A 19,073-nucleotide genomic window follows, 5' to 3' on the forward strand; every position below is an offset into this window, starting at 1 on the left:
AGAAATCACCTTTCTCATGGTGTGATGGCAGAATAAAACCTGTTCATCGTTGGGAGAAAAATAAATATTTCTGAGTTCTGGCTATTTAGCTTTAGGTTTTTTAACAAATTTCAAAAATATCTGGCAGAACAATGAAGTGTCTAGCTCAAAAATTGAAACTAATACCTTAGCTTGGCACCTGGAGTAGGCACGGCAAAGATGCAATTTGGTGTTTATTGGGTGCATTTGGCCAGGGTGAATACTACTGGTTCGAAGGATTTTCAGAGGTGGGGCACATGCTGACTGTGTTTTCCTAGTTTTTTAAGGGATTAGAAGACTCTGTGGCAATGCAGGCTTCCTCAAAGCTTCGCCTTCTGAAGACTGCCTTGCATGTAGAATGAACTCAAGGGAATCACTCCTCTAAGCTCACTAGGATGATTTCAGGGTGGTTGATTCAGAGGGCGCGTTGCCCTGACATATATTGACATGACAGTACAGCAGGTGAACACACTAAATGACTATGCCCCTTCTCATTATGCTGGAAAGTCAAGAGAAACTGAATGAGTTTAAATTTTAATGAAAGGCATTTAAAGCATTCACTTTTTACCTCAAATTTGTCATGGAGTAAGAGCATGCAGTCAGTGAGTTTCTGCTGCTGTTATGATTGCTTATGATTCGTGATGCCACAATTGACTGATTTGTGTGTCCAAGCTCTAAGCTGTTCCTTTGTGTCAGTGGAGATATAGAAAAAATGGGCACCAGACAAGGGCTTTTTACCTGCTAGCTAACTTTCCCATGCCTGTTCACTTGTACTGGTAACATTTCATTTTCATTCCCTGATTTCAAACCCAGGTGAAGTGTGCACTTTTTTCTTCTGGGTAGTGTGCTGTGCAGAGTCAGGCTTTCTTCATGAAGAGACTCCTTTATTGAGGTTGCATTTTTGGGGCAGAGGGATGGTGTTTGCCACTTCACCTAGCTGATGGCTTTGGATGTAATAGTGCATGAGAAAACTTCGTGTGCAAGTGCCCTGTGCCTTGGGCTTCATCCAAGCTTAGCCTGGATATTTGCCCACAGACAGGCAATTCTGGATGACAGATGGAGACTGGAAGCAAAATGAATTCAAGCAGTCAGATAAGGTGGGCTGGGACTGCATTCTGCAGATGTATTTCTTTCCCTTTCGTGTATGAATACAAGCTCAGCAGTGTCATAGTGGCAATGAGCTAAAGATTATAACAGAAGCAAATCTTATAGGGAGGGGCATTTTTTGGTGTAGCATGGTATAGATTGAGAAAAGGACAGACATCTGAATACAAAATCCCTTATCAGAGGCTTTAAGTGAATACTGTTGGAGTACTGTATTGCTAGGGAGCTGCTTCATTTACAGACATTAATGAGTCATCTTCTGCTCTGACTGTTTTGAATTCTGTCCTGATATGTCTTGATAATATTCTTAAGGCTATAAATATTCATATTATTTCTCCTGCTCTCAGAGAGAAAACTCCTTACAGAGTTTTTCTAAAAACAAGAGTAAATCTGGCATGTTAGAAGTAGATTTGTAAGAAATATGGTTGCTTCACCTATTTTAACATAATCTTAAAATCATAAAAGGAAGACACAATTCCTCACGTTTTCCCCTATGTATCAAGTAAAACAAAGAGAATAAAAATAAATGTGCAGGGCAAAGAGCTTCTTCTAAAGACCAAGAGTGCCACAAAAGTAGTTTGCATCAATATTACTTAATATCATACAGAGAGGAAAAGAGACTGCAGCAGACATACAATGGGTGCCCAAATAAAAGTGATATAGCTGCAGCTGTGCTTCTTGCTTATCACTGGGTTAAAGTGAGTTCCTCAAAAGAATGAGCCTGTTTACATTTCCTTTTGAAGCATGCTGAGGCTACAGCCTGCTCTCCCTCTAGACAAATGTCTGCAAGCGTGGCTGAAAGATGACCTGTGCAATATAGGAAATATCACATGCCCATGCAAGCTGTTAGGTGGTGTAGAGTACTTCCAGGTGTTCCTGGACAGGCTTTCAACAGGCTGCTGCAAAACCAGTTGTGTAGATGGCTGGCAGAAAGATTAGAGTAGGCCATTTTTACTGAGTCATAGCTGTTAGGTGCAAAATTCCCATGCAAAGAGACAGTAGCTTTCACCTTCTTGACACTTCTGTCAGTGTCTCAACCACATTTTTCTGATACATTCATGGTGGCCACCAACTAGAGTGTGTTCTTGTATGCCATATGAAATGCAGCCCAGATAATTAATTCAGCATTGGGAACTGGGGTCCTAACGTTGCCTGAGAAGGGAGCCCAAATAGTCAGCTATTTAGTTGTTTACCGTTTGAGTAAACCTGAGCAACTTGTTAATCCTAGCTTGGCTGCTTCTACTTCTTGCAAGCCTAGTGGCCTCAGGAAAGCAGCTCTCTTTCATGACATGAGGGGAAAGTCTTGTAATGTGAGTTTCTAGCAGAGCTAGGGTCCACCTGGCACACTGCTGTCATCCCGTGAGGGCCACAGCGCTGACTCCTCAGCAGTAGGACCTTTGTGTAGAGGCAGAGAATGCTGAGCTGCTGATAAGCAGGTGTTTGATAGCAGATGGGATAGTTTACTGTGCTGAAGGGAGGGATGGCTCACAAGGATGGGTTGGAAAGTGGCTTTGAATATTTTGGTTGTTCCAGAAGCCCCCCTGCTACAACAGACTTGTTTCTGGTCTGAACTCAGCCCTGCTCAATGGTTCCCAGAAGGGGTAATCAATTGTGATTTCTGCATGGAGAGTTAGGAGACATGGCTGTGCTGAAGCAAAGCAACTCCCCAAACATAGCTTGGCTCACCACTCATCACTAGACATGCCGGTGAATACGAGGTTTTAGAGTGAAGAACCTGTGCTCCCTGGGGATCAGTCCTTCATGTTGGGGTAGGCCAACTTAGGAAGCCAATGCTAGGTGACTGTTCTGTAGATAAATGAGCAGGCTTTGCTACAGGCAAAAACTTCCCCAAAGCACTTCTTTTAAACAGAAACTGGGAACAGCAATAATGTGTGTATTTTCCCCAAGCTAGTCATTCTTCACAGTCTAGGTAATGGGATTATTGCCATCACATGAGTTGGGGACCCCTTGAATGACACCAGAACATGTTCCTACCAAATTAATGGGTAGGCAGGAGTTCTGCATTTTAAAATCTAATCTTAAAACCTTGGAGACTGATTAAATTACGTCTCTGAGCCAGGAACAAAATGTAGCTTCATGCAAATTGTGCTCCTGCTCATAATTTTTTGTTAGCGCTGGAGAATGATTTACTATCGGGGTTTCAGAGGTTGTTAAAGAGAGTGGTGCATTCTAATCTCATGATTATTTAGTCAGATGTTGGAAACTACAGTACTTACCCAGAACTCTGCTACTGGCAATATGAACCTGTAGGAAAGGGTAATCTATTTTAGTATTACACCCATCTCTGTGGCGTCTGGATAGCCAACAATTCAGCTGAGAGAGGAAGGTTGTTTTTCAGGTTTACTTTAAGAACAAAGACTCCTCTCCAGCAGAAAAGCATAAACAAGTATCTTCATCTGAGTTCATTAATGTGCCTATTTTCCAGCAGCCTGTAAGAGATATTTTTTTATTCTCCTCCTTTCATTCAAACCTGGATAGTGTTAATCTGTCAGTAAGAACGGAAGACAAGACTCTTTGTTGAGAGGAAAAAAAAAAAGAGTGCATTAGTTGATGTAGTGACTGTTACTCAGTACAGGATGTTTATATGTTTTTTCTGATTTCACAGGAAATACTCTGAGCTTCACATTTACAGAGCCACGTTGGCTGACGCTGGGGAATACGCATGCAGAGTGAGCAGCAAACTAGGGAATGACAGTACTAAAGCCAGTGTTATCATCACGGACACCAATGGTAAGGCTTCACTCTTTATTTTACTATCATGTTCAGAAAGACCATGTATTAAAGCTGCCACCCTGACAAAACGGTTTGGAGGAGGGGAAAGCTTTACAAGTGAAGTGGAAGTGGAAACATTGAAATCAATTAGGTGTACTAAGAAAATTAATCAGGCTTGACTTGTCTGCTATGTAGTTGAGATGTTCAGTTTTCCTTACCCAGACAAATGGGATGCCTCCTATGGATCTCAGGAGAGATCAGCATTTTCTGTGAGACACTTTCCAACACTAAGTCTATGACACAGTCCAAATAGACAAGATAAGAAGAGGATGAAGGGAAGGGAATATTTTTCTAATTCCCATGGTACACGTGAGTAGCGGAGGCACTATAGACCTGTGGGGAAGCTTTCATTTAACTTAAAACATGTCCTAGTCTGAACTTCTAAACTAACACTTCTCTCTTTGTCTTTAAGTAATATTTGTATGGCTCTGGTTGCCATCATTTTTACTTTCACAGATGTTGGAAGGTTTTTCTCTTGGTTTCTAAAATAATAATGACAAAGGCATGAATGTATTTGAAGGCGTTTTATTCAAAGGCATGAATGTAATTCACAAGCTTTAATTCAGGTAATGTGGTTTGAACTTATTGCTTGAGGAGCGGAGCTTCTCATGAGGCAGATGGCATTCAGACTTACCCAAATGATTTAAAATTACTATAGATTGCCGTTTTTGCAGGGCTCCTTTCCATTTCATTTACAGGAAGTTCCAATTGCTTCTGACAGAATTTTGTGAGTGTTGCCATTGTACACAAATGTTTTAGCAGTACTATTTCTCCTTGCAAAAGCATTGGAGGCTGCAGTTCAGTTGAAATCCTGTTTCTTAAGTGCGACATTGACTAATTCAGCTCCAATAATTCAAACTCCAGTGTCCAGCCAATTGTGAAGTATCAAACAAACATGCCCTCATTAGCAAACAAAGCAGAAGTTCTACGCGTATCTGAGATAGGTTTAAAGATGTTGTTGTAATGGCAATTTACCAGGGATGCTTTTCTGTTCCACATTGTGCTCTGAAACAGGAGAAAGGCATTTAAATAAAAAGAAAAATGAATGTAAACCTTTGCCAGTGGGATTTGTCTTTGGCTATCTGCTGTTTTGTGAGCACACAGTGATTGCTCGACTGTATTCACTTTGTGTATTTGCTATTTTATTTCATCAACTAAAGAATCTCAAGTGCTAAGATTTCATACTGGCTGTATGGTATTATAATTATGATCAGCTGACAGGAGACTGATATAAAAGATCAAGTGTTATTTACCAGAATATTATTAGGAGGAAAAATGGGTAGGTGTTTCTGTGTAGCTTTGTAAATGTTCTTGGGTTCCATGAATACTAATTTTGGTTGCTCATTAGCTGCTTACATGGAAAGCTCCTATACTGCTTCCAAGATACTGGAGTTTCCAAAACTCAGCTGTAGGCACTGTGCCTAGGCTATGATACAGATAAATGCAGAAAAAATGCTTGGCCATCCTCTATTACTTTCTCAGACAAGGAATGGTGTCGTGGCTGGGGAGTGCATGTGGGACCTCATTCCTATGCTTCATGACATGGATTTTTTGGAGGCTGTGCTGAATGACAGCAAAACACTCCTGCTGCAGGGAGACAGGAGTTTGGTTTTGAATGAAAACATTTGCAAGCAAGCCCTGTTATGTACATTTATAACTGATAAGTTAGAATCTGTCTAATCTTATTGTGAAATGTACGTTGTTTAAAACACAGCTGTGCATGCAAACTCACTTGAATGCAGGGCAAACTTGGATCCAGTCTAAACCTGGCAGCTGGCTCTTGTCTGTAAAGATCTGAACTGGAAACTCAGTGATATCTGAACTGGAACATCTTGGTGATATTTGATAATCTAGAATCAGGCATGGCAGCATTCATTGGTTGAGTAAATCAATCGTGCGTATTTGGTCGCCACACATACATCTGAGCCCCCTCTGCTTATTGTTGCTTACAAATGACCAGTGAAATTGTTCCTAATTTTCCTCCTAATGATGGAATTTTCCACCTGGATTTGAGGAACAGCATGGGCAACATCTGGTGACTGAAGAGGAATGGATCCCTAAGGCCTCAGAGGGTAACATCTGCTTTGCAAACAGGGATAGACCCCCTGCACAGGTGACCTCCTCACCCCTCCTTCCCCTGCATTCCCTGACCTCTTCCCCTTGTGAGCTTAATGACAGATTTGGGATCCAGACTCGGTAATGAGCCCTGAAGGGCAGTCATTACTCAGGTCCTATATATCTGTGAGGTCCTGCACTATTCATAAGAAAGAGAAAGGTTAAAAAAAAAAAACAAACCAAAACCAAACAGCATATTTAGCTCATATTTGTTATTTCCTGTCAGTGGGCTTTTGGAGAAGACCTTGGGGTCCAGTGCAGCCCAGGAGCTCCTGCAGAAAACTAATATGCAGACATTTGAGAGGGCTGAGCCTCTCAGGGTAGGCAGAGAGGTTGCTTCCTTCCACCTCCAGCAGATAGGGCAACAGTGGGGTAAAGAAAGATACATCAGAAAGCCTGACTTTCTTATGGTTGTACTGACCTGCTCTGCTCTAAGAACCATAATTTTAATTATGACCTTTAATTTAATGACCTCATGTGGTCGTGTTTATTAAGTGTACTCTGCTATCTGCAAACTAGATCATCCTTTCCCTTTATGCTGGGTGCTTTAAGACCGAGGGTAGATAAGGTGATGGCATTTCTGGGTATGGGGTTATTTTTCTTTCCACTAAAAGATTAGTGCTTTTCAGTATAAAAATCTTGGGTTTAATTTCTCAGAATTTTGTCAAACTTTAACTATTTTAGTTGAAATTTTCTTTGCTGGTCTATGCCACAAAAGAGAACTCTAGGGCTAGACCAAAGGTCTATCTAGCATGATGCCTTGTCTCTAACTTCAACTAGCAACAGGCATTAGGAAAAAACCACAAGAACAAGGCAAATGTGTTGGGTTTTTTGCCCAAGAATGGGAATAGCCACACCTTTACCACTAAGGTCACATTTCTGAAAACTGCTAATTTCAATTCCCTTCTCCAAAGAATAGAAAAATGAGTATTTCTCAATAAAACAATTGTAAAAATTTCTTCGTTGTTTTCAGTGAGCAAAGAGCTATATTTTTCCCTGATAACATTCCCAGAAATGGTAATTTTTTCTGTCTTAAACAGTAATAGCCAATGCAATAGTAACTCCTGTCCTTGTTGCTGTCGCTGTTATTATTAACATTGCTGTTAATTAAAACTGCCAAATTTGCTCTTGTGCAAGTTTTTGCTACACATGAACACACACACACAACACACAAACTGTATTAACCTACATAGACTTTTAAATTTTTTCTCATTTCTACTGAAAGAAACATAAAGCCGTGTCTATAGAGCCATATGTATGGATTAAAAATGCAGCAAATATAAAAATAAGTGGACAAAGACTATTTTTTTCCAGTCATAATAGCAAGCAGTGGGAGCTATTCTGTTCTCTTTTAAATTTATAATGAGTATAACTTGCGCACAGGATATGAACTGCCTTCTTATTTTCATTCACTCCTATTCATGTATGTTCCTCTAAGAAAGATTGTAATTGAGGTCAGAATAGAGGCATGAAGTTCTCCTGGATTTGTATAAATAGTGCACAGGTTTGGTAATGCAATAATAACTGCTTTTTTGCATCCTAATTTTTCACTTTAGCCAGGCAAAATTCTTGCAGTGAATTTTTTCATGGACTTTCTTATCAACATAACACCTTACTATGCTTAGAAATAACACTGAGAGAATACTTCATACCACAGCCAAAGCTTTCAATTTCGTGTTTGAAAACTTGCTCACAAAACCCTTTATTTAGACAACTAGGTAAGTGACCTTGTTTTCTAAAGCGTTGAGCACACCACAGCCGCAGCTGAATGTGGTGTCAATCTTTTCCATTAAAAGCTGTTGATCTAAAACTTTTGCCTCTCTAAAGATGTTTGCTGTGCCCAACATTACTCAGGGTGCAAAAGGGTGGATTCCTGCAGAGATGTTTCAGAAGTTAGAAGTCTACAGTGCTGGATTACTGCTACATTGTGTGCAGGGTATTGTGTAAGCGCTCATCCTGCACATCTGTGCAAAGTGAGTTGATGTAGTTTGAGTCATCAGTGGGGGAGGCTGGGACAACTTTGCCTGAATTGAAGGGAACAAGAAGTGCTCAGGCGATCTGTTCATGTAACTCAACTGTAGACAGAGGTAAGCCTTGGTAAATTCATTAGCTACACAGTCAGTGGCCTGTGCAAACTTCTGGGTTTGCATCCATAGGACTTGCTGTAGTACTAACAGCTCCGAGTTGTGCAGTAGTCAATAAGGATCTGATATTCATCATTCATTAAACTTGACTTTGTTCTTCCTCTTCTGAAGGTAGCCAGTAGCTTCTCTTCAAGAAGATGGCAGAGAAATGAGTAAATAAAAACAACATCTTGCATCTAGTACCCGTAGAGCAGGTGGCCAACTATGAAATACTTCAAATGCAAGAAAAGTCTGTCCTACTCATAGATTAATCTCTCTGAGACTTGATTAAAGCAGATCAGTGTATCTTTTCTCTCTCCAGCATAGTTACAGGTGACCTGGGGCCATAGTTTGCTTTTAACTGGCTGGTGTAATGGGTCAGATTCTCAGCTGGTGCAAATCAGCATGCCTGGACAAAGTCACTGATTTAGGCCTCCACATAGAAAGAAATGTCGCCATCACTCAGTTTGGCATAGCAGTTCCCCTAAGAGTAGCTTTGAACCTTTCCTTGCTTTTTGACATATTTGAATTGAGGGCGGTGCTCTTTAAATCTGATTCAATAGTTTCTTGGAGGACCAGGAAAAAGATAAAAAGCACAGCAGTTTTAAGAAACAAGCCAGTTCATCCATTGGATCTCCCTGTGTCCTTGACCACATGTGCCTGAATGCCTCTGAGGCCTCTGACTATGGCCTTAACTTCTACACACCTACCCCCTACTCTGCCATCTGTAGACCAAGTAACAGAGGTCTCAGACACTCCCCTTTTCTCAAGGTGTGTGCTAGCTTGTGTCATTCTTCATATAATTCAGAATGTGTCACCTGAATGGCACAACTAATCCAAAAGGCTTAAGTCTTATGTCACTGCCAGAAAGTAAACCTCAGGATGACAGAATGCTTGTTTGCAGCTCTATCTGCCTGTGATATTTGTAGTGTTTGAATCCTCCTCAGAGCGCAGGTTGTTGTCCCTGTCAAGGTCCTCAGAGCCACCTTCATAGCCTGAACCAAAACCCATGAGATCAACTAAATCCCCTCAGTTTGCTCAAGCAGGCTTTTTGGATTAGGCCTTTGGCAAATGAAGTGGGGGAAATAAAGGGCTGTGAGGTCATGCAGAGGGCTCTTCACAACAGCAGCTGTAGGGCTGTTAGATGTTTGGTTATCCCCGGAGAAAAGATGTCTCCTGAGAAGGAGGACTCCCTGCCTCCTCAGAGGCATTACAGCAGAGCTTGTCACCCAGGCACTGAGCTGTCTCCTATCAGCAGGCCAAACAAAGCTTCCTACCTGGAAGGATGGATCAAGATACCAAGCCCAGCAAGGTGGTGGGTTGCTGTAAGTCCTGTAGGGATTGAAGGGGCTTTTTACTGTCTTGCCAGAGGAGACAGCAGGAGGTGAAGCTGGCCACAGTACTAAGAAAATGGGACTGAGAGGCTGCAGGGACCTGTCCCTTAAAGCATGCCTAAACAAGAATCTCTTGTACATCTGTCAGTATTTTTACATGAGAAAGCCCCAGCACAAACATATTCAGTTTCAGGAAACAGCACTTCACCAAAAATAAATGCTCCTAGAAGCACCAGGGGACAGAACTGGATGAGCACCTGAGGTAGCTGTTCCTTGTGGGGACTTAAACTTGATGATAAAGACAGGGCTGTGGGCTGCCATCTCCATACCTGTCCTAGTTTCAGCTGGGATAGACTTAATTTTCTTCCTAGTAGCTGGTATAGTGTTATGTTTTGGGTTCAGTGGGAGAAGAATGTTGACAACACACTAGTGTTTTCAGTTGTTGCTAAGTAGTGTTTATACTGTCAAGGATTTTTCAGCTTCTCATGCCCAGCCAGCAAGAAGGCTGGAGGGGCTCAAGAAGTTGGGAGGGGACACAGCCAGGACAGCTGACCCAAAGTGGCCAAAGGGGTATTCCATACCATTGACATCATGTCTAGCATATAAACTGGGGGGGGGGGGGGGGGGGAGGAGGGGGGTGGCCAGGGCAGGGGCAGATTGCTGCTTGGAAACTAACTGGGCATTTGTTGGCAAGTGGTGAGCAACTACATTGTACATCACTTATTTTCTGTATTCAATTCTTTTATTATTATTAATGTCATTTTATTATTGTTATTATTATCATATTTATTTTCTTCTTTTCTGTCTTATCTCAACCCACGAGTTTTACTTTTTTCCCCGATTCTCTCCCCCATCCCACTGGGTGGGGGGGAAGTGAGCGAGCAACTGCGTGGTGCTTAGTTGCTGGCTGGGGTGAAACCATGGCAATACCTTAGCACACTGCAGCAGCAACTGCAAGTATCATGACTGAAAAATGCTTTGAGTTCTTCCACCTCGGGCAAGTATTGATGGCCCCCTACAAGCAGCTTCTTTTCTCTCTGCTTCTTGTATTCAGATGGCTTGTCATGTGGATCTGTGCTGGCTTTCTCGAGTGGAGTAAAATGCCTCTCTTGGTGATGTGGTGTACTGTCCTCAGTAAGCAACACACACAAATTTTGCATCTTCCAAACGTTAGCATCCGCTGTTAAGGCTGCTAACACAAATGTTAGTAGCGGGGCTTGGTAATTTGTGACTTTGCTACATATTTTCCAGATGTTTCTTAGAAAGTTACAGGTGTGGGAGGCTCTGGCTGTATTTTCCACCGGCAGGGAAGCTTGCCCTTGGTGTTTGTACCAACACAGCTGGGCTGGGGAGGTGACAGTAAGAAATGTTCCATCAAGCTCAGCATGGGCACTAGATGGAACATGGTTTCTTTAATGGAGAAAGAAGAATTTGCTCCAGTTGTGCCAGATGCTGAGCTACGCAGCTCTCAGACCTGTTCTGTCTCCTTTTGTGACTAAGAAGGTTAATTGCTCAGACAGCCCAGCTGCAAAACAGCAAACTGCCTCCATACCCCAAAAATGGTCCTGAAAGCTGCCTGACTACAGGTCGCTGTGTTCCAAGACCTAGTGCACAGGTTTTGACCTTAAAAATTTTACTTATAATAATCATTTCCATGCCACACATCACTGGCTATCAGGGAAATTCTGTATAACATGTTTTCTCACACTAGTGAGATGAAAACTGGGACATATTGCCCAGGCAAACAAGATATTTGCCAAAGAAAACTGGACCAAAATGGAAAAAATATGAAAGAAGAGCTAGCCAGTAAGAAATTAAAAAACAGCCTCAACATTGAGGTTTAATGAGAGGGGTGTTGAAGGGAAGACAGTTGGACTGAGTTTTGTCTCTGGTCAAGTTTCTGTGGACTCTGAAGACAGTGAGCAGAGGGTCACCTGATCCAGAATCACAGAACAGAGTAAAAACATTCTTGTCACCTTTTCCTAAATCTCTTATGAGGCTTTTTCTAAATTCTTTTTGTTTGGCCTACCAGAGGATTCTTGGTGTGCCTTGAGGATACAGGGCAGGACTTCTTCCCTGGGATTTGTGGCCATTCTCCAGCTGTGGAGTTGAAACTTGTGCAACTGTATTGAACTGCACCACTATGAGGCTGAAAACTGTTCTGAGAACTTGGAGAAGACCAAGATTGTTGATGCTTACAACTGAAGGGCGCTTTGTCCACACCTAGGAGATTGCACACAGTTGTGGCTTGCAGGGTCAGCAGCGCACAGACAGATGGATGGTGTCATTGGAATGAGTACAAGTCTGTGAAGCCTAAACAAAGGCTTTCTACTTTCTGCTTTCTCCCATCTCTGTTCTGCAAGGCATTAGCAGGGATCTAAGCACAGCAGCAGCATCCCCCATAGCCATCAACCAGTGCAACAAGAGGGTGCAAGGAGTCCATGGCAGTATGCCACTAGCAATAGCATATCTCTGTAGGACCAGTATGGAAGAGCAACTTTTCTCATCTCTTCAGCAAAGCAACTGTTTGATTTCCATCACAGAACCCCCAGCAGTCATCCCATGAGGGACTGGGTTTGCATGTGTAACTTAGAAGATTCCCCTGAAGTGGCAAGTGACATTATTGGATGTACTTACCAGCAATTCAAGTGATATGAACAGGAACACATCTTTGCAAAATTTAACTGCCTAGAAGCATAAGGAGTGAATGTTAACACTGACATCTTCCAGAAGCAGAGCCATCTGCATGATTTCTCCTCTTGCCACTGATCAGTGTTTCCCAGAGGAGAATGAGAGATTGAACAACTGGCTTCTTTCAGAAGAAACAGGCTTTTTTCTTCAGATCTACTGGTAGACAGCATCATTTTTTATTTTTTCCCAAAAGGAAACATTTGCAAGTTGGTGTCTGATTGCAGCCTCTGCCCACTGAAGCAGAATTTAAGCTTGATTCTTTGAGCACCTTTTTCCCCTTTACCTTGTCCATTCTTGGACCTGAATGCCGTTAGAGGATCGTCTGACTCCACATTATAACTTCTTGTTGCCTCTTGTGTTTTCCAGAGAGCACCAGCAAGATACCAGTATCAACAGAAGGGACAAAAACTTCTTCACGTAAGTTGAATTAATAGAGTCTTTCTATCTCTTTCTCTTTATTTCTTCTTGAAACTGCTTCTGCAGCTCTGAAACTCTCCCTCTTAGCAGAGAACAATTCGCCTACATCCAGCACCTCAGTATCTGCATATCACCTTGAATACTGGAGCTACTTCAGGGACTGAGAAATGAATGAAGAAAGGTTAAGCATACTTTTTGATATCCTGGAGCTGCATTGAGGATGCTAACTGGGCCTGCAGTTGTCAGCCTGCAGCAGACCAAGTGAAAAAGTATTTGGGTTGTTAGGAACTCTGTTTCAAAAAAGCATTTGTTGCTCCTGTTCCTGTAAATCCTAGTAGCTGCATGTGAATTTGCAGATTGTGTAGGTATATTGATGTTTCCTCCAGAAAGTCTGTTGGCTAGACTGCTCTGTTCCTCAGGGGTCTACATACAATTCCTGACAACTCTGCAGGGTCTGTGTATGTAGACAGGTAACTCACTGTCAATAGTTTAACCACTTTTGAAGCTGCCTTGGCATACTAGGAGCCCTCTCCAGATGGTTTCCTTTTAGGCTGGTGGAATTTTGCTTTCAGCATCCTGCCTGCAGTTACGGATTGCATGCCTCCAGAGTTACTCCTGGAACTGACCCCAGTGAGAAGTCACTTTCATTATTTTAACTGTTAGAGTTACTTTATATATGGCCACAATACAAGCAGTTGTCTCTACCGCTGAGTTTGGCTGAGGGAGCTGTGGATAGGCATGTGTAAGCCGAGCATCCCAAGGATTTACAAGATGCACATATCCTGCTTGGCAAAGAGGCTGGAGTCCTGCTAGCTTTTTTGAGAAAGCTATGTCTGGCAGAGACAGGTTTTAGTATGAGATGACAGTGTTTGTAGGCTAGATCAAGGAAAACAGTGGGATTGCCAGATTTTGCATTTAGCATGCCTGCAGCCTTTCCTTTGATGCATCTGCGTGTGTGGTGACCTACTTCTGAAATCTTGGCACTGCTGCCTGACAGAAGACCCATTGGATGTGCCCACATTCTTTCATGTTCTCAGTGGGGCCTGTCACTGGTACTTCACTGGATATGTATGAGACCACATAGCTAATAGAAAGTGTCCTGTAACCATTGGAACCATTTTTGTTCAAAGGAGGTGACACGCTGGTCACTGACTCCACTGGGCTTGCCTTCCCTCCTCCCTTGTGCAGCAAGAATGCAATCCCTGCATTTCTCTCCCTTCTTTCCCATGAACTAAATTACTTGTTCTTGAGTGGTCTCTTTCCCTGCTTATGTCCCTTCCAGTGCCTGCTGTTACAGTACTGTTTTCCTCTTTACTGCTATTGTGCCACTGGAGAGGAGGTGGCTGGGATGTTCAAAAGGCTGGCTGCATTCCTGATGAGTTGCTGGACTGGCAGATTTCATGCCAAGCGGCACATCACGCTGTTGTCCTGAAGGAGAGCAGAAAGCAACACATTCAGTGGCTGTTTGTTGAGGTCTTCTCATGGAGCTCTGAGTAGGTCTTTGCTGTGTGGCTATAGCAGAGACCTGCTCAGGCCCAAATCCAGCCAAGTGCCATTTTTCCCCACTGTTCTCACCCAGCCCTGGGTCCAGACCATGTCAGCTTTCTCTGCCACTACAGGAGTCTCCTGCTGACAAAGTGTCTGGGGTTTTGGGCACTGCGGATTTTTTCAAGTCCTTGCAAATGCAAGTAAGTTATTAGTGTGTTGCTGCTTTAATTGGAGGTAGGCTATTGTAAGATGCTGGTGTTTAAATCACCAGGAGCTAGGTCTCTTGAATTATTGCTATAGCTACGTTTTGGTGATAGGAGGACTTAACAAAGTGGTCTTAGCTTTTAAGTGTGGTTTTACTCTGCCTAAAAACTGACTCTATTAGGTGACAGATTCATGTTTTCTGCCTGACGTGGCATGTTGTTAAATACTTTGCTACAGAGCATGCAGTATGCCTGACCTGCACAGGCTGATTGCTAGCTACCCTGACTTCCTTCATCCCTCTCCATGGTGGCACGTCACATTGCCACCTTAGGTGAAGTGCTCTCTCTGCAAACTCTTCCTTCCAGCTGATAGTAGTCCTCAAGCACACTCTTGAATTCTTTACTCATGCATGTCACCATATGTTTTGCTGGACTCTAAGCTGGTGAAACCCCATGCAGCCACCCAAACACATGGCTCTGGTTTGCTGCATTCGGTTCAGGTTCCTACAGCTCAGGAGGTTCAGCCCTAGCTTCAGGCTAGCTTGCTTCTTCCATTAACTTTTCTGAGTGCTTCCTTTGTGTGATTTGTGTTGAGGTCTGTTTCTTTCATCTGTCCTACAAGATTATTTGCCATCTTGAGAATGCTTCTTCTTTTTCCTTTCTTTGTTACCACTTTGGGGCTTGTGTTATGTCCCATTTTGGTCTGGAACATGTCCTGCTCTCCCTTCCAGCTACAGCTCTCTGCAAAGGTGGTGACACTCATGCACCCTGCTCTCTTTGAAGCCACAGAGGTCCTTAGCCATAGTTGTGATAAACCTGGAGGCCTGACTGTCCATTTGGAGTTATGTGAGAAGAAGATAAGAAGCTAGTGTTTCCTGGGTCAGCATGTGCCGCTTCAAGACCCACTGCTTTCCACTTTCCTCTGATGCTGTCACAAACAGCTGAAAACTTTGCTTTCTTTTATGCCAGTTTTCTCCTGGCCTTTCCTCCCAGCACTATGGAGCATTTTTGCTGTAATTGATTATTCACAGCGTGCCTAGGACATGCTGTACCAACTTTGAAGTTATTCCTTTCTCGAGCTATCTCATTTTTTTTCACTTCTTTGGCAGGTTTCTGATTACTGAAAAGAAAAAAAAAATAAAAAAGCGGTACTGGGGGAAGATGTTCAGGCTCCTCAAGTAGAACAATGTAGCTGTGGCTGTATTCTTACAACTTTGTTACTTCTGTGTGTTGCAGAACCCATGCTTAGGATACAAGCTTCAACAGAAGGAACAAACACTTCCTCCTGTAAGTATATACACGTTGTTTAAATTGTTGCTGGCAAGACCCTTGGATACAGTTATCGCTCCCTAGCTCAGTAAAAAATGTGCTTCTATCTAAATCTACCGTAAGGGATCGGGAGTGACTGGGCAGGATTCCTGCACTACAGATGCAGTTATTATTTGTTATACAAATTATAACTCTCAGAGCCATGTCCTTTGTGGATTGAGGGCTAAACACCTTCCTTCAGGAAGGTCAAAGCACATGTTTGGGCAGGGCAAAGGAGGAGGAAACTGCTCCAGTGTTTCCTACCTGGAATTCCCTGCCCTGCCCTCTCCAGGCAATGCATGGCTTCAAACATGGTCTCCTCTGCCTCCACAGCCCCTGGCCCTAGGGTAGCTGGAACATCCTTGGGTCCAGCCATTCCCAGCTGCAGCACATTTCCCTTGATCCCTGTGCCAGCTGGTGCATGTTAGAGCTTCTCGGGCTCTTTCTGTTGTGCTCAGCTGTCCTTGGGAAGAGGATGAGGAAGGTGAGGACATCTTTTTATGTGTCTTCCCTCAGCAGGGACAGAGGTTCCTTCCTGTGGAAGAGAGGTTGTCTCTCTCCTCATCTTGGGAGCACACTGGGAGCTGGGAGGTTACCAGTGAGGAAACTGACTCTTTTCTTCCTCTGTAGTGATGCTTCCCTGGGAAGCACACTTTACAGCCATAATCCTGTGTGCTTTCATCTTTGAGAACCATCAGGTAAAGCCTTCCAGCTCTTTACTAGACCGAGATCCGCCATCTAGCCAGCCTGGTTTTGAGCAGTCTTGAAGTACGCTTCACAAAATCAAAGTCAGCAGGGTTGTGGGAGGTAAGGTATTGACCTTTTCCTAAAGCAGTAAGTATTGCTGGCTGCCAGGAATGGGATGGCAGGTGAGATAGACCAGTGGTCCAATCCCCCCAACAGTTCCAGTGTTACTGTAAAATACTGTGTATGCTCTATAGCAAACTATACATAGATGCCCTTAACTCACATCTAATAGCTACTGTAGCAGCACAAGAGGGAATGGTCAAAGCCAAATCTTTGGACACAGTATTCTGAACATTTTTTCATAATTTATATGAGATAAAAAAGACTTATTCTTGTAGATTTTCTTCTCAGCTCTTAAACTGATTAATGTTTTAAGTGTGTGGTGAAGGAATTTTAGAAATCTGATAGGTTATTTTAAAAGACTGAAAAGCTTTCAGCTAGCAAGGTGAGAAGAGTTAATGTTTTTGGCCATCTTTTTCCTCTGATGTATAGCAGAAGGGTGGCAGGAATAATTCCTGGAGCAATTTAAAACAGACATTTCTTTCTGTTCTGCTCTCAGTTCCATTGAGGTAAATCGGGATTAGTACTATTCAAGTCACTAAAGCAATGGAGGAGAGCAGTATTGGATACTGCTGCCTGTGCTGGGTTGGAAAGGTACTACAAAGCAGGAGGGAGCCAATGTTTATTGCTAACAGATGTGAATGTCTACTCACACTACAGAGCGTTGAGGGAATTGAGTGCACATACTTATTCTAAAGTTGCTTAGGGCTTTTATTTTCTGAATTTCAGTGGGACATGTCAGTTTCACACTTGTCGCTGTCAATCTTGCAACAGCTACAGGAGATAAAATAAACTGTTTCCTTCCACTTCTCAGACAATAGCAGATGTTTCAGAGAACATGCCAGCACTGTCACTGTTGGCCAGACACTGGGAAAGACCTGAGAACAGCAGAGTGATTCAGTAGGGTCTCTCCCCTGGGCTTTCACAAGTGTACAGACATGTGTTATGCTATGGTTTTTGGGGGTTCCAGTGACAGACAGATATTCAGAAAGCTAAAAATTATTAAAAAATCCCATCTCTGTAAGACATTCCACAACGGACACCCCAAAACTGAAGGTCCCTCTACCCTTTTATGTGCACATGCACCTACACTCCTCCAAATCCACACTGTTTTGAGAGTGTGAGCCTCCATTCTTAAGTAAAGGAGAAGGGAAAGACTCTGATGTATTCCCAGTTTAATATAAAGGGCTGGTGGTCAGGCTGGGGGGTCAGTAATCCAAGGGAGGATGAGGAAATTCATGCTTTTGTGTCGTGTTTCATAGTGAGAGACTTTGTGGCACTGATTACCAACAATGCCCCGGCAGGTAGAAATGCTTCCCACCTTCTCTTCCACCCCAACCCTAGAATTGCTCCATATATATTTATTTTGTACTGTGTAATTTTGAAACCTAAGTTACAACTTTAATTTTCCTTGATGATGGAGCTCTCTGTGATATGGTTTCTCCCACTGAAAGAAGTGAGCAAATCAACAGCAGTTGGAGCCCTGTGTGCTCTCACTACCAAGGACTGCAGGGGCCATTCTTAAGCACATCAGAACAATTTGGGGATGGAAGACATTTTTCCTCCCCTTGTTCCCTCAACTGCAGTGCTCTGAAACAAGTGCCTTATGGCTCTGTGACTTTCTTCTGTTCAGGATTTGCAGTGGAAAAAGTAAATCTGAGATTTCACCCTAGTGCCTTTGTTTTATGGGTTCATTCAACTATGTATTCAAGACAAGAGAATGAAAATATGGTGGTCTTTTTGCTCTTCTGGGACTTGTTAAAGGAATTTTGGCTTCTCACCTTGATAGGCAAGAATAGCATACATATGGCAGCCTTCCTTTTCTTTAGAAAAGTGGTACCAAAACTTGAATTCTTGTTTGTAAGTTACAATACACCTGGAAAGAAATTCAAAAGCAATCAGGTTTCTTAGGTTAAAATCATACCATCAGCACTGCACACAGCCTCCTGGTGGAGGTGTTCTGCAGGAACATTTGTATAGTGCAAGAGGGGAGAAGGGAAGTGGTGGGATGCAGGCTGTTTACAATGACCATAGTTCCTGTTGTGTGGGAACCATCTACAGCACAGTATGTATGTACAGACCAGGAGTGAGGAGGCACCTTAGCTCACTGTTTCTACGGAGAGCAACAGTTTGGAAACCCATGTTCTGAGGACTAAACTGGATCAAAATCTGAGCATTTGTAGCAGTAGGAAATGAAGAAGTTGGACAGAGCCAGAGCCTGTGGGAGTATATTTCATACTCTTCATCACAGACAGCTTAGTTACACCTTGCAGCGTTACCTTCATGCCCTTGTTTACGCTGCCCATTAAGGGCTACTCCCTAAAATGTCTGTGAAGGCACTTCCTCCAGCAAAGAGTCAGGGCATGCTGTGTACTCTTCATGTTTCAGACCTGATTGTCTTACACTGGGCTTCTCAGTTCAGATTTGTCTGCTTGTGCAAGATGCTGAGCCAGCAACCATGGCACTGGATGTGCTTGGAGCATATTTTCTGCAGCATGCAGCCTCCTGTCCACTGTCTAGCAGGCTGATATGATGCCCAGCTTGAGGCAGGAGTGTGGATGAAGAACGGGTAGGAGGCTGATCCCACCTGGCTTGTGGCTTCTTTTTCAGAAGAGTGCAGAGCAAGTTTGTTTAGCTTTTAGCTGGAGGGAAAGACCCAGTGTTGGTCATCT

General features: G+C 43.0%; 1 protein-coding gene across 12 annotated transcripts in view; it reads left to right on the plus strand.

Annotated features, from left to right (window-relative positions):
• NRG1 (neuregulin 1) overlaps positions 1-19,073 on the plus strand; it is a 473,863-nt gene that overhangs the window by 321,403 nt on the left and 133,387 nt on the right. For 6 of the 12 annotated variants that reach the window (XM_069777407.1, XM_069777411.1, XM_069777419.1 and 3 more), the window contains 3 exons: positions 3,749-3,873; positions 12,545-12,595; positions 15,523-15,573. In XM_069777407.1, coding sequence (XP_069633508.1) covers positions 3,749-3,873; positions 12,545-12,595; positions 15,523-15,573 — 227 coding nt within the window. The remainder of the gene's footprint in view (positions 1-3,748; positions 3,874-12,544; positions 12,596-15,522; positions 15,574-19,073) is intronic. The other 6 variants (XM_069777420.1, XM_069777412.1, XM_069777410.1 and 3 more) reach the window with 3 other exon arrangements.

Source organism: Haliaeetus albicilla, chromosome Z (assembly GCF_947461875.1).
Source record: "Haliaeetus albicilla chromosome Z, bHalAlb1.1, whole genome shotgun sequence".
NCBI lineage: Eukaryota > Metazoa > Chordata > Aves > Accipitriformes > Accipitridae > Haliaeetus > Haliaeetus albicilla.